Source organism: Momordica charantia (assembly GCF_013281855.1).
Source record: "Momordica charantia cultivar OHB3-1 chromosome 6 unlocalized genomic scaffold, Mcharantia_2.0 BLBB01000006.1, whole genome shotgun sequence".
NCBI lineage: Eukaryota > Viridiplantae > Streptophyta > Magnoliopsida > Cucurbitales > Cucurbitaceae > Momordica > Momordica charantia.
This window is the reverse complement of record NW_028275164.1, coordinates 25,449,442-25,475,876: the sequence shown is the minus strand read 5'-3', so window position 1 is coordinate 25,475,876 and position 26,435 is coordinate 25,449,442. Positions and strand designations below refer to the sequence as shown.

Below are 26,435 nucleotides of genomic sequence, written 5' to 3'. Positions count from 1 at the left end.
TTTTTTTTTGTTCTTTCCGAGTCATTGGTTAAGTCTTCCCTCTGATCAAGATAATTTTGAATATCTCACGCCCAACGCATACCTTTATTTTTCAACTAGTTGCTACATTATTTTTCATCTTCATTTAAACGAGGAAGCTAATGAAGTTACTTTGAAATAATTTAAAAAATTAAAGGTTGAAATGATATATTTGAAAGAAAAATGACCTAATCAAAACCTACCTTAAAGTCTAGGAGTATAATTAAATCTTGAAAACTATACCATATGTACCACCTAGAAACAAAATTGAAGGTGATTTTGAAGCAAATTTATTGTTTAAGAGTAAAATTGATACTTTAACAGCTTAGAAGTATTATTGAAATTATTCAGAAGTATTTTGTATAATTGAACAATTTTTTTAATTTAATAATTAGGTCCAACTTGCGTACGCGGCTAATATTCAATTTTTAAAACGTAGCCTCCCTCCACGTCTAATCTAGCATTCTGTATCCTTTTTTTTCATTATCATATAAAATTATTAAAAATAAATTCATGAAATTTATGACTTTTATCCTATATTAAGCATAAAATACATTGAGAAGGTCAGCCAGCATGCGTGGGATGTATTTCGATATTGATGTAATATGAAATTCTTCCGTCCCCACCATGAATGCTTCTTCCTTTCTTTCCTTCCCATCCTTTTATTTAACCTCTAATAAGTAATATATATTATTTTTTTAAAAAGTAAACTATATATATGACTAAATTAAAAAAAAATACCCTTAAACTTTGTCCATTATTTAAAAAATACCTCTACCCTTCAAAAGAAAACTTTTTGATACCATCCTTGACATTTTATAAAGATTTTAAAATACCTTTAAACAAACATCAATGATATTTTTAATAGAAAGTTGATGTAATAAAACTTTTTAATAGAAAGTTGACGTAATAAAATTTAAAACAACTAAAGAAGAAGCTTGTCCGGCTGACACTACAAAACAATTTTTTTTTTTTACTTCTACAAAACAAATTTGATATTAATCCGTTGTGGTTGATGAATTATTTTTATTTGTCATTAAATGTTAAATTTGTTATAGTGCCAGCTAAATGTGAAAGCTATTACCACATCGTTCTATATTATGTCATGTCAACTTTTCGTTTGAAATATTAACCGATGTTTATTCAAAAAGGATATTCTTGAAATAATAATGAAAGATCGGAGATAGTATTGAAACTTTTGAAAGTATAAGAGTACGTGGGTAAACAAGGCAAAGAGGCAAAGTTATGGGGTATTTTTATTATTGTAATCTATATACTTTTTCCCTATTTAATTAGTCTATGTTTTGATCTGCAGGCCATCCAAACTCTTCAAGGAATGCCAAAACAACTCCATTTGACCATCCAAAACCAGTCTGAATTCAAAACAAGATGAGCAAGCAATTAAATTAAAGAATGAAAAACTTTCATTTCTTAATAGTTCAAATGAGGGGAAGATGATAAAGCAAGTTGATTCATGTACCTGAGAGATATATTCACCTCCTGTTCCAAAGTCTCCACACTTTTCGACATCATATTTCTCATGCATATACCCTGTCTTCTTGTAAACTACATAGTTGGTTCGGAGCCATTTCACGGCAATATCCTCCGCCAATGCCCTTGCTTCTTTCGATCCTGATCTCACCAGTCCCTCAACGATCATGTGCTGAATCGGCGCCCAACCGTTCGGGAAATCCCTTTTGTTTTTTTTACAGATTTGAAAGGTTTGAGTATGGATGTGAGACAAAGTCATTCAGAAGGGAAAAAAACAAAAAAAACAAAAATCCAGTTCCTAAGATTCAGTACTCCTAACCATTGTTGTCCTGAATTGATCATTGATGTTGCGATCCCAGAATCGCACAGCAAGCCCGAATTTTGTAAACTTTTCATGACTTTCTTCAGTCGAATGCTGTCTGCATATAGAAAAACAGACACAATAATGAAATTAATCTCAATTCTCACTTCTTCTTATTCCTTTTCACTTTCAAATAAATTTAGGTGGAAAATGCAAATGATCATGAAGGATTAGATACAAACCGGAGTAGAACGATTCGATCCACAACGGAATAAAGTTTGAAGCATATATGACCTGATTCTGGTTACGAGCATCCCATGTGTGGGCTCCCTGAAAGAATCACCAAGAGTCTCAATCAGCATAATTGCTAAAAAAACGTTTCAAAAGCTGAGTAGCTTTTCAAATTTCTATACATATTTACCTCGTAAGAGCTATTATCAAGCCAGTAATCAAGCCATTGTCCCTTCTCTGAATTCCAGAATATAGAGTCGATTGTCCTCTTTCGGACTGAAGAAGCCTCCAAGAACTGCTCTGCAGTGCCAGAATCTCCAACAGCTCTTGCCAAATTGGAAATGTCAAGTTCCATCTGAACCAATGCATACATCAGCTGTGCTAATGATGAATCGATGATAAAAAGGAGAGTCTGAGATTTAACCTTGAGTATGAATACATTGAGATCAACTGGCAAGATTGAAGTTGTAGCCAATGTCGATAAGTCGGTCGGATCCCTTCAAGAAGCAAGCTCAAAGAGTTAACTAAAACTGAATAAACTCAGCGTTTTAGATATTCCAGATGACAATGTGTTGTACCTCATCCATCTTGTACTGAAATCCCAACCAGATTCAGCTGCCGATGCAATTTCTCGGTATAGATGCTCCTTTTCATGGTTATTTACTAACTTCGAAGCAAGTTTCTCATCCTGCAGATAGTAAATTATGGTCAAACACAAGGTTACATACTATTACATCAGATGTTATTATGGCAGGTAACTGGGATCCAAAAGGAAAACACACCAACAGTGAAGATTCAGGCCTCGGTTCGTTCCACATTGCAAAATACCTACATAAAGAATGATTTCCAGTAGGAGCATTCTGGACAGTAATCGAATGGAATCCTAAAACCAACAGAGAAGGAGTAAGTTACAGACTCATTAAAATGAAAGAAATTGATTAAATCATATTAGTCGATAACAATGGTGTCTCACCGTACCTGAATTCCAAAACTTATGCTCTTTGATCAAAGCTGGGAGTGCAGTCCTCACAAACTCTAAATCCTGTGTCCTAAGGTATATGTCATAAACCATGGAACTCAAGAGGGGAGGCTGACTGCAAATTGTAATCCACAGTTCGAAAATCAGTTTCCAAAACTAAGATTTGAACAAAATTTTCACCCTCAGTAAAAACAACAAATTATTCATTGGGTTGGGGGTGGGGAAGTTTTTGGATCAATGATCAGTTATTGTGATTTGTGAAGCAGTTCAAAAGATGATTTACCTTCTGTTGGTGTAATAAACTCTGGCACCATTCAGAACATGGCCAAACTTTTCTATCATTGAAATGAGATTGATAACAATTCCCTTTGCAGTATCATGCATTTTACTTGCTAACAAACCTCTGCACAGAATGTAAGAGAAAGCATTAAGGACAGGTAGGGCCAAGAACAAATGAGGGGGGCCCAATTCCCCCCTCGTCTTTCTTACATTCATTAAAATATATAAAGTTAAGATTTAAAAAGTTTTACTGAACAATTAGAATTATGTTTGCCCTCTCTTTATGAAAATTTCCGACTGCTTTTGCTGGATTTTACAGTGGAATATTCCATTCAAACAAGTTGCACAGCGTGAGCAATTTTTCTACAGAAAATGACAACGTGGAGAAAGAAACCAAGAGAAGGGTCCGACAGACAAGAACTATGCGAAGGAAAAAAGTTAACAAATGGCCAAAATCAACAAGAAATTGGAGTAAAAAAAATTGAAAAGAATAAAGAACTCGAAACGAAACGGTGGCGTAGCCGCCGTACCTGATAATCCAGTAGGAATCCCAGTAGTAAGTTTCCCGGAATCTTGATCCCGGAATGACGCAGGGTTTGGGCAACGGGAGCAGAGTGTGGTCATCGGGGCGATTTAGGAGATCATCGGAGGCTGTACGGCTGAGATTCTTCCAGAGACGATGGATATCCAAAGCCCAAGCTCTGACCTCCGCGTTCTCCACCTTGGGCAGAAATCCTTTGGGGAGGGGGACAAAATCCGCCGGCTCCAAATACACCATATCATTTCCGGCACTTCCGAAGTACTCCCGAATGAAGGTCTTCAATTCCTCAACCGGGACGGAGCCATTGGGGGATCTCCGAAGGGCATCGAAAGCGCGCTCCGTGGAATTCAAATCGTGCTTGAGCGACAAATCAACGTAGTATTTGAGGTCAAAATCCAGTTTCCCGAAGGAGGTGAGCGCCGCAAGTTGAAGGCGCTCGAGGAACTTGACGAGATTGGTGACCGGAACGACGGGGCCTCCATCGGCGGCACGGTGGAAGGGAAGCTCCGGCAGAGTCATGGCGGGCGGAAGCAGCGGGAGAAGGAGGAGGGTAATTAGAGAAGAATGAACGGCAGTGGGAGGATGAAGGAGTCGAAGGAAGGCCATATTTATGGAGGTCGAAGATGGTGACCACTGAACTGAGTAGGATTGAAATTGATGGGAAAGCGAAGGAGTACGGAGAATTAGGTGAATGAAAAAAGAAAAAAAAAAAAAAAAAGAGCTCTCAATTGTAAAATCAAAGGCTCTGGGTTCAAATACCACCGCGAGTGGACGCTACACAGCTGAATTTGACTCAACACGTGACACGTGTCAGATTTAGACGTGGTAAGGATTGACAGATGGAGGGTTATTTTTTTAATTCTATGATTAGTAGTGCGTGGCCGTTCTTAGTTGGCGACTTGTCTAGTTAATTATTTATAATTGTGCTGTGCTTACTCTGTCCATCTTCTTTTCATGACTATATTAAAAAAAAATTTGAGAGGAAAAAAATAATAATTTATTGATAAAAAGCCACTTGGACCACAGATGAAGGAAAGTCTCCAAAGATTTAACAACCACAGAGGAAAAGAATCGAGCCAATAAAATGTGGCAGAGCGCAACAGACCATGTTTAGCAAGTGTGCGAGCAGAATGGTTGCTACCACGAGGAGGGTGAGAAAAGGAAATGGAAAAAGAATGAGTGAGCATCATTTCTTACTTCTATAAGACACTTGAACTCATCATTTTTTTAAGTTCAAAAATATATTTTAGATTTTCTAAATTTATAGTTTAACAAAATTATAGGTGCTTGATCAGGAATTTGATCAACTCTGCCAGCGTCGGTTCGGTTAGGATGATGTGGATAGTGAGCTTTGGATACTGCACAGTAGATTCGTAAAATAGACTGAACACTCTGATACCAAAATCAATGAATGTCCAGATCAACTCTAGAGAGACAATCATATTGTTCGCGTACCTCAAAATGAAGTGGAATGGTTCTATTTATAGGCGAAGTCTCCGACAACGTTCCCGACAAAGCCTCAACGACTCTTTAAGGTAACCGTGAAGTGCGACGTGATGTCACGGAGTTTGTCGTGGAATCGACTGTCCAAGTAACTTATTTGGTTAGCTCGGCCGTTGAAGAAGGTCAGCTCGACATGAGGATTCATGACCGAACTGAGTAAACAGATTTCTTAGTAAGGGAAGCCACGTGTGCTTTTGAACATCCAATCATAGTGTGGCACATGTGAGCTGAGAAATCACCTCCAACAATAGGTTAATGTTTAAGGGTTTTTTTTTTATTTTTTTAAACGTAGACTCTATTATTTGAAAATATTTTTTTTCTCCTTGAAAAACCACTTCATAAAGGAAACAATAAAATGTATCGTGGGCTGTAAGAATTGAAACGTCACAAGAGGGAGAAGTTACAAAACCACAAAAATGGGAAGATCGATCAAAGCTTGTAGGACTCTTTAGCAAGAAGATGAGCCACCCTGTTTGAATCCCTACCTAACCGAGGGAAAACTGGAATCTAAGGATATGATATATCTTGAGACCAAGTTTTTGATTCATTTTGCTACTTTGTATCAGCACAATCTTGTTTAGACAGACAATTTGAACATCACATGAGTATAACATAACCCAGACGCTTAGCAAACCTAACCCTCTTCATCCATAGCCAATAATTCAGCGTGACGAGAATAAATTTATAAGAACAAGAATCAAAAACTTAGGATGCGTTTGGTTGGTAATCAAAAAACAAAAATTTGAAAACAATGGATTCAATGAAAATTCAGTATTTTCATATATGTGTTTGGTAGCATATTTGGTAATTGAATCTCAATTTAAAAAATTGTTCAATCTGTGTTCAGTGATATATTTTTAAACTAGAAGTAGGTGCAAACTAAATTTTAGTTTAATCTAAACTTATATTAATTAATTTATCAACATTTTTTTTATGAATTTTGTATAATTGTTATTTTACAATTAGAATACATTATATTTTACATGTTTTAATTTTAACAAACATAAAATGAGTTTATAATATGAAGTAATATATTTATCAAAGTTTTTATCATTTTTAATGTAATTCTGCGTCTTCAAATTTTCAAATTCTGAATCTGAAAACACTGAAAACATAAAAAAATCGTTTTCAGAATTTCTACTGTTTAAATCACAGAATCCGAAAACAGTTTTAAAAAACAAATATCCAAAATCCTGCCAAACACATATTCGCTATATCCATTTGATTCAGTGAATCTGAAAATAAAAAACAGAGTTTCCAACCAAACAGGCCCTTAGCAAGTTGGATTGACACAATAAGTGTTCTTTCTTGAAACTATAAGTGGTGGTGTATAGCTGATCTTAATTGGTAGAGCAATTTGTCTTAATAATGATCCATCTTAAATGTATACTTACTCTGTCTTGATTCTATGAGTGGTAGTGTATAGGTGTTCTTTGAGCGATTTGTCTCGTTAATGACCCATCTCGAATATATATATATATATATATATTTTGTTTAAAAACAATAAATAGTGGTTAAACTTGTAATGATGTTAGCACATGGATGTTTACTCTGTCTTGATTTTCATTTTAACATTTGGAGTTATTTTATTTTATTTTTCCTTATTATTGATTGATTGTGAGTTTAAATTCGAGTTTGGTTGGTGTTCCAACCTCAGTTTTGAATAATTTGTTCACAAATTATTGGCTTAAAATATAATTTCCAATCTAAAATGTATTTATCCTTAATTGGTTCAACTCATGTGGTTTTAATACATGTTTACACTTTTACACTTTTCAAATTCATAAACTAAAATAGATATTTTAAAACGTTTAGTACCTAAAATTAAACAAACCTAAAAATAAAAAATCGAAATGAATATTCTAAAAGTTAAGTTGATGAATCAAAATTGAATTTAAACTTTAATTATTAGAGTCTTTTTTTAATTGATTCTTTAAGTATAATTTAATTTATGCACGTGTTTTTTTGTCTTTTATTTACAATTGTGAGTAGATGTGTTTACCTGTCACATTTGAATATGGTTTCATTGGTTATTACTTTAATGAAGTTGGTAGGTTTTGAATCTTTATTTATTGTTCAAACTCTAAAAATATCCTTACCCACTTGCTTGAATCTTTTCTAAAATTGTGCTTGGAAATTTTTTTGTGTATTCTAATTATTTTTTTACTACAATTTAAAGAGATAAGCCAAAGCAATTTTTTCCTTCTTTTGTAGTATAAAATATAAAATAGCAGCCTTCACATTTTACACTCCTAATTTAACTCACAGTCTCTTAACAAAATTGAATAAGTAGTATAAATTGAGTCTCTTAATTAAGTAAATTTAGGATTTTAATTGTTGAAATTATTAATTTTAGATTTTAATTTACTTGAGAATGTTAAAATTGGTTGATGATAAACTTATATGACAGTTGGCACGACATTTAGTGATTAGGCAAAAATTTAGAAGATAGATTAAGTCATTTAAGAGAGAAAATTTTCTAATTCCTCCTCCAAAATTCAAAAAATTTGACTTTTCATTTCTTAAGTAGTCCAATCTTCGTTCTAAAAAAACAAAATAAAAAAAAAGAAAATAATAATAATAATAATAATCTAATCTCTTTTTCAAATTTCTGTCAAACAATTCATTAATTGCGAGGGTATGAATGATAAATGTTAAAACACACGCAACGGAAATTGAAACATTTTCAACCATAGAGATAAAAGTGGGAAAAAAACACCCAAACACTCCGGATAAAACATATATTTGGCCTTAATTTTATTATAATATATATTTTTATAAAATTAATTGCAAAACAGAATTATGATAATATATTTTAAATACTACTTTATCAGCATTATTTAAATTAAATGTTAAAAATAAAATCTAGTATTGATTGTTATCATTATTGTTAAAAATAATATTTAGTATTGATTGTTATCATTATGCAACTAAAATCAATAAATTTTGACTTATAAGTTATACAATAAAAATATTGACAATGATTAACCTATAATAATTTAACATGTAAATCTTGATTAATAGATTTATTCAATAATCTTTAACAAATCTAGTCAATTAAAAATGAAAAAAGCAAATTGTTTTCATGAATAAGAACCAAAAAAATGTAAAGAATAAAAAAAATCAAACGCTAAAATTGAACACAAAATTTAACTGGGGATGGTTTAGATAAGTGAGGGTGCAACCAAGGATTCAATGAGTTAGTATTTTTTTTAGTGTTTTATATGTATTTGCCAGTAAATTTGGTAATTGAATCTCAATTTAAAAAATTATTTTTAGTAATATATTTGTAGCTAGAGTAGTTACAAACTAAATATTTAGTTTAATCTAAAGTTATATTAATTAATTAATTAATATTTTTTATGAATTTTTTATAATTATTATTTTACAACGTTATATAATTTAGAATACATTATATTTTACATGTTTCAATTTTAACAAACATAAAATGAGTTTATAATATGAAGTAATATATTTATCAAAGTTTTTATCATGTAATTTTGCATCTTAAAAATTTCAAATTATGAATCTGAAAACGCTAAAATCATAAAAAAAAATTCGTTTTCAGAATTTCTACTGTTTAGATCACAAAATCCAAAAATAGTTTTAAAAAACGAATCTCTCAAATATTGACAAACGCTTATTCACTCAATCCATTTGATTAAAACAAACAACAGAATCCAAGTTTTTAATCAAACAAGCCTTTAGTTTATTGTTTTATTATTGGATTTTTTTAAAATAATGACACAAATAACGTAGGTTACAACATATTTTTAAAAATATGGTAATGAAATCGTAACCATTTGTTGCAATTTATGAAAAAAAATCGAGATCATTAAATGCGATTTAAATAAAATTGTTGCTTTTAGGAGCTTCAATCGCACATATGTTTTGATGATTAAAAAAACTTAATTTATTTATATTTTTAATGTTTTAAAGTATTATAGAGTTGAAATGACCAATCTAATACAATTTGAATGGTTGAAATCGAACTTCAAATAGATCGGTTAGAATCGAAAAAGAAAAAGATGACATGGACGAATCATACATTGACACATGACCAACTAGATTATTAAAAAGGAAAAACGACGACACGAGGAGAGAGAAAATATAGAAAAGTTAAAAAAGGAAAGGAAGTAAAGGGCGGTTGAAAAAAAAAAAGAAGGAATATATATATATATATATATATATATATATATATATTCAGAGTTATTGTTCTTTTTTTCCTATTTTTACAAGAATCAAAAGTTACTGTGGCGGTAATTAAAAAAAGGGAAAAAGGAAAGGAAATTTAATGTAGCAGTGGTGGAGTTATATATAAATATATAATATAATACATATTATATTAAATTATAACCTTTCTTTTTAAAACTAAATCTACACTGTTTGATTCTTAATCACGAAGATCAAACAGCTAAAATTGGTTATAGTTTCAAACCAATTTTTTAAACCTTTTCCTCTCTTATTTAAACCATTATCCTCCCACAAATTTGAAACAACATTTTTTCTTATTTCTCCATCTTCCATAATCTATTACTGCTTCCTATCAATTTTTACTTTCTTCTTTATTTTTGTGAGATATGTTCTTGGGGGCAAGGATTAGGTTATTTCTGAGCTCCAATTTGTAAATCTACTATATTTGAAAGCTTTAGAGTGTGAAAAATTTGTATTTCCATACTTATTTAGGTTTCATTATTGAGTTCGGTAAAAAGGATGGAGTATGTATTTTGATCTTTGTCCTCGAAAAAAAATAGATTTTAGTTCAAGATCCCGTAAGAACGGTTTGTAAGATTTGGTCTTGATCCCGTAAAAGGACTGAGTTTGCAATTGCTCGAGTGTGGAGTGAACCACTATAAATCCTCTTGCGTAACGTGTTCGTTTTGGGTTGTTATAAATTACGTCTAAATTATTTTTGCTTAAAAAGTTTAATAAATTGATTTTCAATACTATTCACTCCCTCCAGTGTTAGTCATAACAATCCAACATAGTCACTGCCATTAATCACGATTTAAACGAAGTCACAGCTAGTAGATGCGACTGCATTATAAGGTGGCTCCAAACTATTTAAGTTTGGAGTTTGGAGCCACATGTTTGGAGTATCGCAATTTTTGTATCGAGCACCACGTGTTTGAAATAACCTCGTGTATCACGAGTTCAAGATTCTTTTCCCCAAAATTTGTTTTTTAGTCTCCACTTGTCCTTACTCTTTGCCTTGTCCCATTTGGTTCCCATCTCTTCCTTTTCATCTTTGTTTGTTGTTGTTCATCGTCGTTCATTTGTTATCGTTGCTCGTCGATATTCATTTGTCGTTTTGCCAATTAACGTTGTTGCTTGTCCTTGCTCCTCATCATCGTCCGTCACCACTGCTTCTTGTGTTTGTGTGCCGCTGCTGCCAATTAATGCCACTTGTACATTATTTTTCTTTTACTTCACCGTTGTCCATCATTACTGCTCGTCATCGTTCATTACTATTGTTCATCGTCACTCGTTGTCGTTCATTTTTTTCTTGCATGTGGATGTATTTTCTATTTGCTATTTTTGTTATTACATTGAGCCGTTATAAACTACTTGGATCATATTAAAACCAGTCTTAGATCTAGATTTTGTAATACCTTCCAATAAATTGGGCAATCTTATTTTTGGTAACTTTTTGTCATTTGGTCGTGCAATCAAAGAATTTAAAAATTGTAGACCATTAATAATTCATATTAATGGTACACATTTGTACGATAAGTATAAGGAAAATTACTCATAGCCATTTCAATTGACTCAAATGGAGATATATTTCCCTTTGCTTTTGCTATTGTTGAAGAGAAAAATGCTTTTAGTCGGTCATTGCTTTTGTTTGCCTTATGAAATTTGGTTACCTAATGGGATGATATTAGTCTAATTTCTTTTTTATCGACATTGAGGTATTCTGGCAGTTGTGCATAATAAGGAGGAAGGTTGGAATGTACTGAGAACACACCATCGTTTTTTCTTTGTCATGTGGCCAGTCATTTCAATAAGAAATATAAATGGAAGCATCTGAAAATTTTGGTGTATTGTGCTGGGTGTCAACACCAAAAGCTTAAGTTTAGAAGATGTAGGAGAAAGTCAACAATTAAGTTCAGATTGTATTGAATTTTTCACTCATATAAATATAGAAAGATGGACAAAAGTACATGATGGAGGGTTTTGATATAGATGATGACAATAAATCTAGCAGAATGTAGTTGAAAATCGTATTGTCACGTGGAGGACAGAAAAAGATCCAACTTTGGAGGTCTTCCCTTTGTTGGCTGACCTGAAGATCTTCCATTTGGTGGCCGACCTGAAGATCTTCCTTTTGGTGGCCGACGTGAAGAGCTCCACTAAGGGCCGACCTGAAGAGCTTCCCTGAGGGCCGACCTGAAGATCCTGCCTGATGGCCGACCTGAAGAACTCCCCTGAGGGCCGACCTGAAGCCTTCCCTAAAGGTCGGCCCTCAGGGAAGCTCATCAGGTCGATCTGAAGGTCTCCCCTTAAGATCATTCAAGGGAGGAATGAACTTCCATACTTAGCCAAATTCCAGATGATAGAGTATGAATTGGAATAGCTACTCCCGACAGGCCGACCTTGGTCCCGACATGCTCAACCGCTGGTCGAATTCCTTGTCGGATACCTCAGCCTATAAATAGGGCACTTCACTCTTCAGTCAGGTATCGTATTCTAGTTCGGCCTCCATACTAAGGTCGAACTCAAAACTGACTTGAGCGTCGGAGTGTTTGTTCCCTTGTGCAGGTCTTTCCTCGTCAAGTTACCTTTCAGCTCATTCTTGACACCAGATCATCCCAGTCAGCCGACCTTGACCCTTTGAGCTGGTCATCCCTTTCCAAGGATACCTAAGCTCTTCCTACGGTCATACCTGGAGCAGGTCATGCTCTTTCCACGGTCATACCTGAAAAGCAGGTCATGCTCTCCCGATGGTCATACCTGGAGTAGGTCGAGCTCTTCCTTGTGGCCGATCTTGACTAGGTCATACCCCGTCACATTTTTTGCATAAACAAACACTATTTTTAAGGGATATAGAATGTTGTCGATCACATCATTGGTGAAGTTGAAGTTTTATCGCACCATTGCATATTTTGAGAAACACAGAGAATACATAATTGAAGCATTAGCTCCTAGTAAAAAATATACAAAATATGTGTTAAATAAATTAGGAGGTGGGACAAAAGACTGGAGGCACATTTAATGGCTTCTGCTGATTGAGAAACACATACCTTTAAGGGCCGACATAATTAAGTTATTTTCTAGAAAGACAACACGTGTTCCTGTAACAAGTGACAATCCTTCAAGATACTGTGCTCTCATGTAATTGTAGATTGCAATCACGTTCACATGGCAAATTTACGACCCGCCCCGCCCGAAGTTAGTGTCTGTGGTTGGCGGGTCGCGTCATATATTTGACCAGAAGCCATAAACGCATTACTAGGAAAATCATATGCTTTTACAGAACATCTATTCTTACACTCATTCTAAACATTTTATTATGTCAAAAGGGTGTAGATAAAATTTTTAAAAAACCAACTAAATGACATACAAAATGATATGCAAATGATGAACAACTCTAGGTAGTAGAAGTTGGTTCACTATCTCTTTGAAACTCAGGTACAGTCTACGAGGAAAAACAAATGATAAACAGTAAGCTGGAAAGCTTAGTGAACAATAAGTTGATAAGAAAATAATATCGTAAAACTTTTTTCATAAACAACTGAAACTCAAAGTTCCTCAAGACATTATAAAACTTATTTAGCTAGAACTCAATAAAAACATTCTCATAAGAAACCCGTAATAACAACTTTTGAACAAACCAAAAAGTAACGCTCCTAAGGCCAAGATTCAGATTGGGATTTGGAATTTGGATTGGGTCATAATTGTCCTGGCATTCCCCTACATCCCCTACGACTTAGTTACCCTAACTTTTCGACGTGACATTCCCTTTTTAATATAACTGGGCAAGAAAAAAAATCAATATCACACATGTACCCATAATTAGGTCTACTGATGTAGAATAATCTCAATATGCATAGCTGAGTAATTTGGTCTACTGGCATAGAATCATCTCAATATACACAATAGAATAATCTGGTATAGAGTAATCTCAATATACATAGCAGAATAATCTTGTTTACTAGTCGAGATCGTAATCTCAATATGCATAACAAAATAGTATCTACGCATACACGCAGAGTTAAATGGTCCCAAAGACCTCTGAGTATACTATAGAAACATATTGATATAACATAAGGGTAATACCTCGAAACAATAATATGGTGGTTGAAAATTATATTATGCACAAAACTCATAATTTCATAAACTATTATGAAATTTTTCTTTCTAAAATTTTTTTGTTTAACGTTCTCAAATCATCTCTTAAATCTTTCTTTTCAACAACATTTCATAAAATTATATTTCCCAAACTATTTCTAAAATATCTTTTTTTAAACAGTATTTCATAAAATTATGTTTCTCAAATCATTTTAAAATTCTTCTTTCTAAGGTTACATTGAGACCTTATTATAATGTTGGTGTAGCGATCGAGGCAGGAAACTCACTCATTCTAAACAACATTTCATAAAATTATGTTTCTCAAACTCACATGTGAGTGAGGTATCATATACAATGAGTTTTTATAAGTCTGAACTGCAAAATAATTAATCTCATTTTGTAACACCATTGATTGACGAGATTAAAACTTCATAAGGTGACCATATGTAACTCGATCTCAATCCTGGGTGAGTTATAGATTCTTGCCTATGAGCAATCATCCTTTGATTTGTATAGATGAGAGTGACCCGGGTAGCCGACTCAAGAATTCTACTATTTTGAGGATGAGACTGAGTGGGAGCTAGGAACATAGCCACGCAAGATGAGATTCACTCCTCGTCGTATTTAGAGTAAGTAGAGTTGTCTCGTTAAGTACTGACTCTGGGCCTTGAACAATAGGACCCCAACCACTCACTGGCCCAAGAGGGACTTAATTTATAGTTTGACCATAAACAGATTGTTCATTATAGGATCAGTTGTACTTTAGGAGTGAGAATTCTACAACAAATATTGAGTTTTAATGTCGGACAGAAAAAAAATTACGGAGGAAACTATGACGGACAAAAAAACACGGAGGAAACAATGACGAACAATTTAAAAAATAAAAAAAGAAAAGAAATTATATTTCAATGTCGGGCAAGGCCCGACATAGTAGATCATAATTTGGGCCCGCCATCAAAAGTGGCTCAAATTTTATTTTTAACCCTAACACTAACTTTCCACCAAATTTTGTGGTCTTTATCTCTCACCTCATTGTCGCGTGAAATAGGTAGAATAGCGAGTCTGGTGGCGACAGTCGAAGTCCACAGCTTCGATCGATGGCGACAACAACATAGGATGGGGAACTCCATGGCTTCGATCGACAGGGACAGCAACGAGGACGACGACCTCCATGGCTTTGATCGACGGCGACATCCATCCCTTTGTGCAGTGGGTAAGTTTCTTATGAATGTCATAATACTCCAATTGACTGTTTTAATCTCTATTGCTTCATGATTTGTATTGACAAAGGGTTGCAATTTGTCTAGGGTTTGGTCGACACCCACCAACTGTTTTCGATTGTTTCGCATCCCCTGTTCATATGGCCTTTTGAAATTGTGGGTTTCGTGGATACTGCTTTGTTTTTTTTTTCTCTCTTTTGACCGTAAAGGATATTTTTGTGAGGAATGATTGAATTTTGTTTTGAGAAGCTGTGTTGTTCTTTTTATGTGGAAATTGTAGTTAGGTTGAAGCTCGGTTAATTGGTAATAAAATCAAATAATACAAATTTGATTGTTTGCAAACTTGGACTCTGTGTTTTCACCTCTCATCATTTTTTTTAGTATAAATATCATCATGTTGTTCACTCATTTGAGATACTTGCACCTAAGGCCCAAAATGCAAATTTGTAGGTTTGGAATAATTAGAACCATTTTGTGTTATTCTTTTTGTGGTTCACTTGGTTTCTTTGGCTTGTGTTTTTGTATTACCGAAATCGTCCATTTATTTTACTTCTCGAGTTTTATCTCTTACTAAACAATTGTATTTGGAGATGTTTTTGAAGATAGTTTATATTAATTGCTCTCAATATTTATGTCATATAATGTTGGTTTTTAATGGTCATGATGTTAGTTTACTTTCCATAGCATGTAAATTGTAATGTATGCCAATTTCTATATGTTAGTTTCATTTGCCCTCTGGGTTTGTGATTTTGTCTGCCTTATCATTTCCTTATGTTGGGAAAATTTGTTTTTTTACGTTTTCTTTTCTTTTTCAAAATAAAACCAATTGGTCTTTTAGGGTCATTTTGAAATGAATTTTGAACCAAATGGTTAGAATTTAGATAATAAAAAATATTTTAACAGGTTCTAAAAACACTTATAAAGTGTGGGGCATTTACTGGTTTTTCTTTCCAAAAGTACTTATAAGAAGTTCTTTCATTAATATATATATATATATATATATATATATATGTTTTCTAAAAAAAAAAAAGACTATGATCCCTTAATAATTATCAAAACGGCCCTAAAATTTTCCTTTTATTTTCCTTATTCATCCGTTTAAAGTAAAACACACATTTTTTTATTAGATTTTAGTCTTTTTCAAAACCAAAAAAATAAGATGTCCAGCAATTCATGGAGTGTCATTAATTGTGGACAATGTGAGAGTCATGGTAGACATTGTCATTGGTGAAAATGCTACACTACCAATTCCTGTTAAGGGGGAGATAGAGACATTAAATCAAACCATTGGTAGCTTTGTGGCATGACCTCGTAGACTAGTAATTTTAGATGAGGAGAAAAAGGTATGTCTTGTTCTAACTTGAGTCAAGTTTTAATTTTTCATTTGTTAAATGTTTGTAATTTTGTTTCTCAAAGGTTCCTTCTCCTCGAACGTCAAAACCAATAACACAATCATCTAAACATATTGATGTCCATATGACTATTAAACTCCTAAATCAATATGTCATGCGTACGATGAACCACAAGGATGTCATTGGATTCAATATTGGTGATTACATATTTGGAAGAGAGAAGATCATTAGTTTAACACGTGATGACATCATGCAATACTGCGAGATGATTGAAATAGGCTATATGTGTGTGCTCACATACATTTCGTAAGTATATTAAATCTATTTCATATCTTAGATTCGTTAACTAAGAAGTTTAATGTTTTACAATTATATTTTTAGGTATCTTTTGAATGAATGTGAAGAGGAGACATGTAAGAAGTTCTTGGTGGTTGACCCAGACAATATTGTACCACAAATAATGTGTCAAGAAACTTGTTCCAGATATCTAGCCAACAGGTTAGACATGGGTAACTTAGAACAAGTAGTACTCATCCCACATAACAGTGGGTAAGCTAGCAATTTAACTTCATTTTACTTATTTATAGTTTCTTTTATCCATGCATGAATGATAATCTTATCATGTTGGTTATTAATAGTTTTCACTGGAAGTTGTTTATTATACATCTCTGAGAGAATTGTGTTTATGTATTGGACTCTCTAAGAAGTGAGATTGAAGAAAATTATAAGGGAATCATAAACACGTAAGTGCCTTGAACTCTTATAGTTGAAATTTTTACAATTATGTTATTCTAATGTTTCAAATTATTTAGATTATTGAAAATGTGGCAAGCCAAACATTCTACTCAACAATCTCGCAGTACTACAATTTGGAAACCTGTGAAGGTAAATTTGCATAAATCATAACGATGTCGCAGTAAATCCTTTGTATAACTCATAATTTTGTTATTTTTCAAATTTTCATAGTGTCCTCGACAACTAGGTTCTATCAAGTGTGGGTACTATTTGCAAAAGTATATACGAGAAATAGTGCGGAACCCTCATGCTCCTATAACTGAAATTGTACGTATTATCATATACCTTTATGTGTCGATATATGATTTGTCATTATATTAGAATTGTCTTTCTTTTTCTTTTTTGTAGTTTAATACAAAAAGTGTCTATCAACAAGAAGAAATCGACGAAGTTCGAATAGAATGGGCATCTTTTGTTGGACGATTTGTGTAGTACCTATGGATTCATTAGTTGTGTTTATTTGATGTAATTATTTGGTTCAGACTACTTTCTGTGTAGTACTTGGTAGATTAGAAATACTTTGTCTTGTTTATAATATATAGAAGTTTGAATGGTGTATATATGGTACTGCATAACATATTAGTTTGGATTATTATAGAAGTATTTGACTGATGATGCTGAATGTGTTGGATTGTTCTGTTTATAATATATAGAAGTCTGGATTCTTATGCTGAATGCAGTTTTGTTGGAGGGACGAGCGGTCCCATTTGTTCTTGTGTGGAAGGGTGTTAATATAGAAGTGTTTGTTTTGTTTATAACCATGCTAGTTTTGAGTTATTCTAAAAGTGGAGAGGTTATGTTGAAATTTGTACTTTTGATTATTTGTTTTTTGAGTTTAAGGTTAGTTCTTGAGTTAAGTTTTAGAAGATGATGATGTTGAAATTAGTTTTACTTGCCTATTAGTTTTTGAGTTTCAATAATATTGAGAATTATTTCGTGAGAATAGGTTGGAAGGACATATATTGGTTGGTTAGTTTTGAGTTATATTCTAAATTGGAGAGGTCATGATGAAATTTGTACTTACTTTTGATTGTTTGTGTTTTTGTTAAGCTTTTATAGAATAGGTTGGAAGGGAAAGATATGTTGTGGGCTAGTTTTGAGTTATTCTAAAAGTGGAGATGTTATGTTGAAATTTGTACTTTTGATTATTTGTGTTCTGAGTCTAAGGTTAGTTTTTGAGTTAAGTTTTAGAATAGATATTGTTTTATAACGGATGAATGTGTTAAAAGTTTTAGTTGCATATTGAGATACTATCATAGGTTTGAAGGAAATATATATAGTTGGTTAGTCACGTATGGGCAACCAAATATTTTTTTAATTAATTTATTCACAAAATAATGACGGTCAATGCCTGTCACGAAATATAGTCATTCCATGACGAACATACGATGACGTACAAACAATGACGCACATACAATGTCGGTTGTCACCCGTCATGGTTATCATTTCATGACGGGCATTTTCGTCATGGAAAACGCTATACATGACGGGTGTTGCCCGACCTTAAAATAGTCCTTTCATGACGGCCATGTCCGGATGGAAAGAGAATATACATGACGGGCAATGTCCGACCTTAAAACTGTCCGACATGAAAGGGAAACAAGGACACTCGTATAGATGTCGGTCAGTGACCGATATGGTTACTATTTAATGACGGGCAATGCCCGTCATGAAAAGGCAAATTTGTTGTAGTGAGTAATTATAGGGGTAAATGATAATTTGACCAAACTTTAATTATGAATGACTCGTGAATGATTGACTTACTTGTAATGACTATATCCATGGACACAACATATTCTACAATGCATAAGAGTGCAACTATGAGTCTTTAGTAGAGTGTCCCATAATTAACGAATGTTGATTAATTTAATTACTGAGTTTACTTAATTAATCTCGGATCATTGGACCTTATAATCTGTAGGTTTATTTGGTCCTCTTACTAGCTTACACTGGATAAAACGATGATCATGAGATTTGAAGTGTTCAAATTATATAAGGAAATGTAGGTTAATTGTATAGATACAATTAACCACAACGTATCTGATACATTATAATTTTGAATAAGATTAGAAATTAAACTATATAATATGAGAGATTTATTTGAATAAGATTCAAATAATAATTAAAGATGTGAATTGGATTCATATTAAAATTATAGCTTAAAATTAATTTGAATGAGATTCCCATTAAAATTATAGATCATGGCTTAAAATTAATTTGAATGAGATTCCCATTAAAATTATAGATCATGAGAGATGTGCATTTGAAGTTGATACAAATATATGCTATTGATTAAATATATAATATTTAATATAAATTAATTAATGATTAAGTATTTAAATAATTAATTATTATTGAATTTAATTTAATTAAACAACCCCATCAGAGATGAGGTTATCTCCCCTCCTGTCTAAACGCGAGAGTTCTGCATCTGAGGGAAAAGTTTTTTCCTCTAACTTTCTCAAATCTCTACAAGAAAATTCTCTCCCTTTCGAAAAAGTTCGCACACAATTGGTCCTCAGAATAACGAGGAATACTTTTTTGGTGGCGTTGGATTACTGTGGTTTTTAAGATATTCTTCAAAGGTACTTTTTTCACCTTTAGTTTTTATCTTTTTTTTCTATACTTTTCAAAAGGAAAAATCAAAGCAATGCATTCACACGCTTCCACTATGGGATGCGATCCCTTCAATTGGTATCCAAGCTAATCTTCTTTTTTTCTTTGAACGGTATAGAAAAGAATAGTAGGTATTTTTCCTGCATTTGATGTATTGGGATTTGCAAAATAACGTTTTCGATTTTTGGCATTTAGATTTACAAGTTTTATGATTTGGTAAATGTAAGGGCCCATTGTTTTGGACATTTAATTTTGTAAATCGAGTATGTAAGTCTGCGTCGTTTGTGGCAAATTCATGTGAAATTCGTCAAAAAAATGAGCAAAAATGGACAAGAAAGCAAAATCCCAAGAGTACAACGTTGAGATGTTGTAATAGTAGCATTGAGACGTTACACAGCGTTAAGATGTTGTAACATTAGTGTCTCAACGATGTGCCTATATACACGAAGTAGATGGTTTTTTTTTTCCGAGCGAGATGGGGTCGTGGGAGTTGTTTTGGGACTTTTTTTTGTTTTTTTATATTAATTAAGTTAGTATAGTATGGTTATATTAATTTAATTAATCTTGTTTAGTATGCCAAAAATTGATCTATTTTACTATTTAATTATTATGCATTGTGAATGTATGATTAATTCAATATATGTTGCGTGATAGCATGACATATATTCTAAAATCAAATTTATTATTACATATTGCATTTATATACATGTATTAACTATTATTATATAACTAATAAATATTTAGGACTATTATTTATTGTCATTTTCATCTCTCTAAACTTTTTTTTAATTTAAATAGTAATGCAGTTTATTTCTTTAAAAATAAAATAAATTAAGATGTAAAATTTTGATATAACACAACTCATTGATAACTTTTTGAAAAATAAAAATATTTTTATAAAAAAATAAAATAAAAACACAAATTATAAAAAACTCAAGAATTTGGTTTGATAAATATTTAAAAAATAATTTATTATATAAGCTAATTCAAGCCCGATCCAAAGTATCAATCCAAGTCCGATCCAACTTCTGCTCATTAAATTAGGCGCATTGATTGAGTCATGGGTCTAGGTTTTAGTGGTTGGGTTGAGATGGTCGAGGCTCATATGACTTGAGCCTGGGCCGAGCTCGAGCCTTTTATTTTTGGGATTAGACCTTTTAGATATGATAATTACATAAAGAGATTTATTCAACAAAATTTACACTTTTGTATTAAAACAGACTCATTTAAAATGGAACCCACAATCATTTTACCAATATACCCTTTTTTTATATACATTTAATTATTATTAAAATATGGAAATTGTTGAACAATTTATGTTTCCTTTGTGCAAGTGTACACAACCGTTGTAGCAGGTGATTAAAAGATCATATCCACAAGGATTGATAATTAAACACTTTAACAAATATTTAAGAAAACAAACACATTAACAAAAATGTTTTAAACACGAAAAAATAAACGAATTCAAATAAAATAGTGCATATATGATTTGCTGAAGAAAAACAAAACATAACCAAACATAACTAAATCGATTAACGGAGAATGTGCAGATAAGAGGTTGACTACTGGTTTTTAAAGGGTAGGGGGAAGAGTTTGACCTTTTTTGGGCTTACATACATGTTGATGCAGCATTAGTGATGATAAAATATTGGTCAAACAGAAATGGAGTCTTCTCAAACTTTCCAGATTTTCTACTATTCAGGTTTTTAGACAAACTCGACAGCATATCAGCTCAGTTTATAACCTTGCTAGGTGAGCTCTATTCCTAAGTACCCATACTCTAACTAAAGTAGATTTAGTACAAGTTGAAGCCAAACACCCCCTATTACAATTTTCCCAGAGTTAATAAGAAAATATCTCAATATGTTGATCAAGCATATTGAAAATAAACTACTAAGAACAACTTTAACTCAATATTATTCATCATTAACATCAACAACACAATTTACAGTCCAAGAAAAGAATTCACAACATCTTCTCCCTTATAATGGAGTTTAGCTTCGCATAGTCATAAAAAGAAAGAAGAAAATCAACAAGAGGGAACACAATACAAATGGAACCAAAGGTGAGGAGTAGGAGTTGAAGGATTCAGCTCCAAATGGGTTCTCTGCCCTCTGTCTGCAAAAGCTTCAGTGAATCTTTTTCTGTTCTTGTCTACTTCAAACACCGTAAGAACTTTCTTAAAGTGAGAGTGAAGTGATAGTTCAAAAAGTATGTGGAGGCTTCCTTAAATGTGAGTATTTATACCACTTGATTTTTAGGGCAACAAACAGATAAAGTGGGCCCCCAACTCTCACTTTCAGGTGATTCTGCTAGCAAGTGTGGTAACTCCCAAGGTAAAGTCCTATCACTGTCAGATTTATCATTTTCTGCTCATTTTATTCCAATGTTGTAACATCAACAATGTTGTAATAAAATATCCAAAATTATGTCATTTTCCTTAAATTTCAACATTATCAACAAAATTTGGAGAAGATAACAAAGTCATGCAATCTTTGTACAAAATCAATGTAGAATGTGTGCTAGAGAGACTTTCCTTAGCTAATTCTCGTGAGATTTTAATCTCAAATAACTCTAATAACTCTCTTTTGGAGAGAGATTAGAAATTCGTTGATTTTAGCGGTTTGTGTTTTAAATCCCTAAATTACAGCACCTTTTAACTTTCCTAAAAAAAACTTCCCAACTGCAGGCTGTCTCCTCACCTTCTTCGTTTTCTGTCGTTACCGTCTCCGGCAACTTGTTTTCTACTGTTTACATTTTAAAACTTATTTGTTTGTTTCTGATTTCCGATTTTGGGTGTTCAAGTTTGGGTATTGTTAAGAACATATTTTCAATAGGGGGAATTATCCTATTATATGGGTTTTTTTAGCATATGCTAGTGTGTTATTTGATTATGTAGTTTATTTCCTTTGTTTGTTAATTGTAGTGGAATATACACATATACTTTATGGTTCATATATATAAATTTATCTGAGCTTGATTTTGGTGAATCAATTCTTTATGCTGTAGCCAACACTTATTTATTATAGTCGGGATATAGTTTATATCTCCATACAAGTTTATGTTATAACAATTGTTGTTATAATGGAATTATTTTTACGTTGTTATACTCATGTTTTGTTGTTAACTTGTATGTTGTTGTATTGGCTAGATTAGTTTTATGCTTTCAAGTAGAAAGACGTGTTTTTGACTTGCCTGGTACATGGTATTCAACATATATATATATAATATTTCATTTTTTAATAGAATATATTAAGAATAGAATCAGGGGATTATGAAAATAATTGATTTGGGACCATTATGATTTAATGTTTAGAAAATCAAATTTAGAATGTTAAATCTTCTACATTTAAATAAAAAAACTAATTATAATAAATATAAATGTCATTGTAAATTTGACATTTAGAAAAAGTTTTAAATTGAGAGATCTATAACCTTTTGGAAATTTTCTAGCACTATAGAAATAAGCATCATATATCATATTAAATGGTGTGAAGTCCACCAATATTAAAAACTTATTTATAAAAGCAAAATAAAAATGTGAACAAGGAATATGGTACTCGAATTTTTCACAAATTTCAAAATGTGACCTTCCTCCACGTACCATGTCAACGTTCTTTTTTTTTTCATTTTCTATTTTTATTTATTATAATGTAAAATTATTTCAAATATTATATTTAATATTTACCATTTATCCTATATAAAGCATAAATATATTCCGTAGGTCAACATGCAAATAATTCTTTTTTTTTTCCTTTCTTTCTCGTCTTTTATATTTCTTCTAATTAAAAAATAGATTTTTTTTTTTTGGAAATTTCAAAATTCAAAATAATAAGAAATAGGAATAGAAATGTAATTATGTAAAAAGAAGTAGAGAGTGTATGAAGTTAACAAGTGGAAAAAGTTTTTTAAGAAAGATTATGGCAAATTTTTCTTGAAATTTAATCAAAGTTATTGGTGCCAACTTAGTTTTATTTTCTAGTCTACGTGTGCATATTCTTCCAAATCAACCTTATCCTCTTTCTTTTTTTTTTAAGGAATTCTATGGTCAAACACTCAATAGAAGAAAATTCAACACTAACACGCCAAGTCATTAAAATAATTCATAAATAAGCCCTAAAAAGTAGAATGAAAATCACTTAAAAATGAAAAGCATGTACAATGCTTTTTTAGGTATATATGATAAAAGACAACAAAATTTCCCTTTGAATTTAGGCTTTCAATTTAAACCATGAACTTGAATAGATGTTGCTATTAAGTTGATGAAGTTAAAAGTTTAATGTTAGAATTGACTCGCCACAAAAGTTTAGGGTTATAAATTAAATTTTTCCCTATAATATAAGCAATATACAAAAAGACAGAACTTACAGTCTTTTGGTTGAAGATATATGTCAACTACCATGGTTACAAATGGACAGCTCTACCACATAATTACATGAGTTTTGAGAGTCCCTCGTATACATACACGAATGTTAAGATTGTTATCTTAACAAGGTCCTCAGTTATGTTTTTAACCCACAAATTCATATTACCTTGGATATTTATTCCAATCATCTGAAATATGATTTTTGCTAATTGAATAACCAATACCATTAATCTTACATTTAAGAGTAAGTCCCTATTCCAATCATCTGAAATATGATTTTTGCTAATTGAATAACCAATACCATTAATCTTACATTTAAGAGTAAGTCCCAACTAATTAGTCCCAATATGAACATAGCTCGGTGATCATTGACACCTTTAAATTTGATATATCTCCTATAAATTTGATATATCTCATAATGCAAAGATTTAAAACATATATAGGTTATAGAGATAAAAATAAATAGACTAAAGAGGAAGATTTCATCAAACTAAAGATGAAGATGTGTAGTAAAACTCTAATTATTTTCCCTCTATGCTTGGCTGGGTTCCCAACAAACAATGAAACTAGTACTCTCATCAAAACCAAGTTATAAAATTGTTGCGAAACTACCCACACACACAAAAAAAAAAAAAAAAAAAATCAATCAATCAATCAATCAATGATAGCGTAAATTTAAACTTACTAATTATCTAAATTTTAGTTTTTACAAAAATGTTCAAACTCAACCACACACAAAATCAAATTCAAAGGGGGAAAAACCCCCCAGAGCTAAAAAAAGAAAAGGGAAAAAAAATCTCAGGCTCTAATGAAATAATTGCTTAATATAGTCACAAAAACTAAGCATTTTCCTTTTTCTACGAATGTCAAATTATCATAAAATGATTTTCGGCAATCAGGTTAGAAGTAATTTTGGGAGAATCAACTTTAAAATAATTCTTCCAAAACTGATTACGAAGCATTTGATTATTGTAAATGTGATTTTTATTTGGTAAAAAAAACACTCACAACCACATGGAATTGGTCTTGGGTTTGGAAAAAGTGTACTTAGAGACTGTCACCTAAGAATTTTAAGTTATAAACAATTTCTATTTTGTTTCCAGGTCAATGAGGATGCTAATATTCAGAACAGAATTGGGGAAAGAAGTTTTCCTAGGGTTGCACCTATTTGTTGTTTGATTGATGCATGATGTTTATAATTTATATGGCTTGGTTAGATTTAGAAGTATTGATTGTCCAGTTCATTCTAGACTATTGAAGTATTTAGTTTTGTAGGAAAAAAATAAACATATGAAGCAGAAAGAACCAACCTAAGAATCTGAAAGCTATGATCTAACATCAACTACAAGGATATAGACAGATTCTGTATCACACAATTTTCCATTATCATTCAACACAAGATATATTAGTCAATCTTACAACTGCAGAAGAGATGGTAAAATGGGAAAAAGCAAAGAGAAAGTTCAAGAATGTCGATCATCAGGGGGAACAGATACTAAAAACTTGATAATCCTCCCCAGTTCCTCAGCTTATTTCCCCCCAGAAAACATCAATCATATAATCCTTCAATTTTAGATAACGAATCAAGATTCCTGCGACCCGAGGGATTTGTCTAAGGCCGAAGAATATAACGTCAAAACATATAGACAAAACGAATGAATCGCAATTTTCAGGATGATTACAAATTGAAATCAAAACAATCCGTCAATTCGTACAGGGCAGCACAGAACACTCTCACATTATCGTTGCATATCATAAACAACAGATAAGGAACAAATTCAGGAAAAAAAAAAAGAACAGAACACATTAGATCAGAATAACGCATTTACGAAAAAGAAAAGGTAAATGCAGAATAGATCTATAATTCTGGATGATGGATCAGACAGGAAGATTGACAAACCCGTCGTGTTGGTCGGGACATTGGAAGTGATCGGACAAGAGAAGGTGGTCGTCGTCGTCATCGTCATCAAGATCGTTGGTGGCGATATTGACGCAGGAGAATCTTTCCAAGGAGGAGAAGAAGGCGGAGGACATGGTGGCGGCCACCCATGCCGCAACCTGGTCCAGCTTCTCCCGTGAAAGGATACTCAGGGTCAGGGCATTGTTGTTGCCATCTTCCATTCGATCTGTACTGAGCTTTTCGCCGATTGAAGAAATGGTATTGGAATTTTGCAAATTCAATTTGCGACAGGAATTGGAGGGCTGAACCTGAAGCTAGGGCTCAATGCAAAGATAAAAAAACAAGGGTGTCTGAAACTGAAATTGAAGTTTATTCGGCAAAATTAGTTTTCCAAATAATTATATTATATGACGAAAACACCCTTTCTCTTTTCAACAAATTAAAGCCTTTTTTTCCCTTTTTTTTAAACATGCAAAATTAAAGCTGTGAATTTTATTTTCTATTCTTTTGGGTTTGATATCTCTAATTTATTTACTTGGTGAACTTATCAA

At 32.3% G+C, this 26,435-nt stretch overlaps 2 protein-coding genes and 1 pseudogene across 2 annotated transcripts; 1 reads left to right on the top strand and 2 right to left on the bottom strand.

Annotated features, from left to right (window-relative positions):
• Positions 1–1,182: 1,182 nt before the first annotated feature.
• On the bottom strand, positions 1,183–4,528 carry LOC111015268 (putative trehalase). The gene is made up of 11 exons (XM_022290228.2): positions 3,830–4,528; positions 3,304–3,423; positions 3,020–3,135; positions 2,824–2,924; positions 2,620–2,729; positions 2,466–2,538; positions 2,232–2,396; positions 2,053–2,140; positions 1,829–1,928; positions 1,499–1,712; positions 1,183–1,391 (listed from the first exon to the last, which is right to left on the bottom strand). The coding sequence occupies exons 1-11, from the start codon at positions 4,444–4,446 to the stop codon at positions 1,311–1,313; spliced, it is 1,785 nt and encodes a 594-aa protein (XP_022145920.1). The 5' UTR covers positions 4,447–4,528; the 3' UTR covers positions 1,183–1,310.
• An 11,842-nt stretch (positions 4,529–16,370) lies between these two features.
• Positions 16,371–17,434, top strand: LOC111015244 (uncharacterized; annotated as a pseudogene).
• Positions 17,435–25,640: 8,206 nt separating this feature from the next.
• On the bottom strand, positions 25,641–26,244 carry LOC148211011 (uncharacterized). Its single transcript, XM_088124915.1, has one exon. The coding sequence runs from the start codon at positions 26,103–26,105 to the stop codon at positions 25,863–25,865; it is 243 nt and encodes an 80-aa protein (XP_087981041.1). The 5' UTR covers positions 26,106–26,244; the 3' UTR covers positions 25,641–25,862.
• Positions 26,245–26,435: the final 191 nt, after the last annotated feature.